At 48.8% G+C, this 2,109-nt stretch overlaps 1 protein-coding gene across 1 annotated transcript; it reads left to right on the top strand.

The window, feature by feature from the left end:
- The first annotated feature begins 426 nt into the window (after positions 1-426).
- Positions 427-977, top strand: EDB91DRAFT_817890 (uncharacterized protein). The gene is made up of 4 exons (XM_041328505.1): positions 427-525; positions 584-612; positions 662-826; positions 873-977. Exons 1-4 carry the CDS (start codon positions 505-507, stop codon positions 874-876), a joined length of 219 nt encoding a protein of 72 aa, XP_041168234.1. The 5' UTR covers positions 427-504; the 3' UTR covers positions 877-977.
- Positions 978-2,109: the final 1,132 nt, after the last annotated feature.

The raw sequence follows: 2,109 nt of genomic DNA, 5'->3' as shown, positions 1-2,109 counted from the left end.
CTTCATTGTAAACTACGCTTGGCGAACCAGCCACCTTGTGGCAGCCGCGATGCTAAGACAATCTAAAGGTGCTCACGAACTTCGACAACAGGTGCCTCAGGATTTTTAACGTGCAGTTAACTGCTCCAGGATTTTCAAGCTGGAATCTAATAACAGTCTCCAATATTGGTACAACTTCACCGCTCGCCTCACACCCATCTTCTAACTATGACCTCTCAAAAAAATCCCAGTTGGTGGCCGTCCGTTAGTTCATATCGTATTGACAGCTATTTTGTAGGTTCGTGGAGAGCCAACCAGATGCTGATGATGTGTCTGAATCTAACCTTGGCTACGATTTCGCGGTTGCTTCCTCTGCTGCGGTGATGTACGACATTCGGAAAAGAGGTAGGTTGGTGCGATTATCGGAGCAGCCGTCTCGCCGAGAAAGTTTTTGCAGGTCCAGTTGGTCTGGGTGAGCAGAGATGAATTTCAATAAATTCGCTACAGAGGCAACGCGGGTCCCCCATGACTTTTCTCTGTCTCAGTGTATGTAGCTTGCGTTATAAGTGTGCTTGATAAGTCATGCTGACTCGAAACATCCTAGGTGCGCTATCTTGGGCTATTATATACCGTGTATGTTTAGAAGGTTATCAGTTGGCGTTGTGCTAAAATGCCCCACAAGTGCGAGATATGGTGATTTTCAGGGTCCTGACTACTCTTGGCTGGATGCATATGACATCATGCAACATCGTCCCAGAAAAAATCAGATCCGTGTAGGGGAGATAATCACGAATCCGCCGCTTCCTGAAGCAACAGTAAGCACGGTGCTACATGGTATTCACAGAGCGTCAGTCCCCGACTTCCGGATCTGGCTCATGGCTCAAGCCCCGTAGCTAATCGGTGACGCGACCGCGCGCCGGACGCGAGCAAATCGCAGCCTCTCATTGCGACGACCACGGCACATTTCGCATAATTCTTAACGCATGACCAGAGTGATCTCACCGAAATTTAGCACCGCAATAATGTTCAGCCGCCATGATTGTTGACGCAGCCAAAAAGTAACGAGAACAATGTTGTAGTGAGTCCTGACTACCCCGTCTAGTATGACAGTATGAAATAAGAAAGACCTGACGCTCTAGTACACACCCTACCCTGCAATCCTATCCTGGGTCTCAAATAGAGAACCGCCCTGGGAGTTCTGGGCTGTGCATAGCGGCAGCGATACTGATTAGAGTCGATGCCCATTCTCCACCTTTGCCTCGTCTGAAATAGGCGGCGACGGTCAAGAAGAATAGGAAAATGAACATGGTATTCATGCCAGAGCTCTGACTTTAACAGAGCCGTCTTCAAAGGAGAAGGCGTCTGAGGTGATCTCAGTCTATTCTTCAAAGGTTCCATCGTGTCGCTTGCCCGATGTGCAACACAAATCCGGTGAACCAGGGTGCTGGTACCGGCGGAGACCCGATATAGTCATCACAACCGACCGTTTATGCCCGTCTGAAAATCGAGTTATTTCCGATGTTCAAGTTAGTCTAAGCAGCCAATAGATCCGCCGACCCTGTGGTTCTGCCTGTACTCGAGTCCCCCTGAAGTTTCCCCGAAGTCCGCCAAGCACGACCATGCTGATGAAACTGCCGAGTATCTCCCAAAAAACACTATCTCTTAGATATAAAAAAGGCAAGCCATCCTCCTACTGTCAGTATCAGAACTATTATTCGAGATCCCCCTCGGCGCATCCCATATTACCTAGCACAAGCCATGCATTTCTCATTCCTCCTCGCCGTTGCTGCTGCTTTGATAACATCTATCACTGTCAGTGCTGAGTCTGCTGGCTCACCTTACTGGGATTGCCTGGATAAAAACTTCGTTTGCGACAACAGCAACTCATTTGGCTGTTGCTGGGGTCTTACTTGTAAGACGGGTGTGAGTATGAGTTGTCCGTTTTGCATTCGAGATTCGACTCACCCTTTGCGCCTTGTACCAATAGCCTCTCATGGAAGACTACAAGTACTGCCAAAAGTAATTCTTTCCTGACGAGCTTAGCAGGCTGAGCATGTCGCGACAGTGAGTCGTGGTTATGTTTTCGCGTTGGTACAGTGGTTGATCGCACGATATGCAGATCGTCGCGGA

Source organism: Suillus paluster (assembly GCF_016628075.1).
Source record: "Suillus paluster strain FC165 chromosome Unknown EDB91scaffold_792, whole genome shotgun sequence".
NCBI lineage: Eukaryota > Fungi > Basidiomycota > Agaricomycetes > Boletales > Suillaceae > Suillus > Suillus paluster.
Note: the sequence above shows the minus strand (reverse complement) of the source record. Positions and strands in the feature narration are given on the sequence as shown.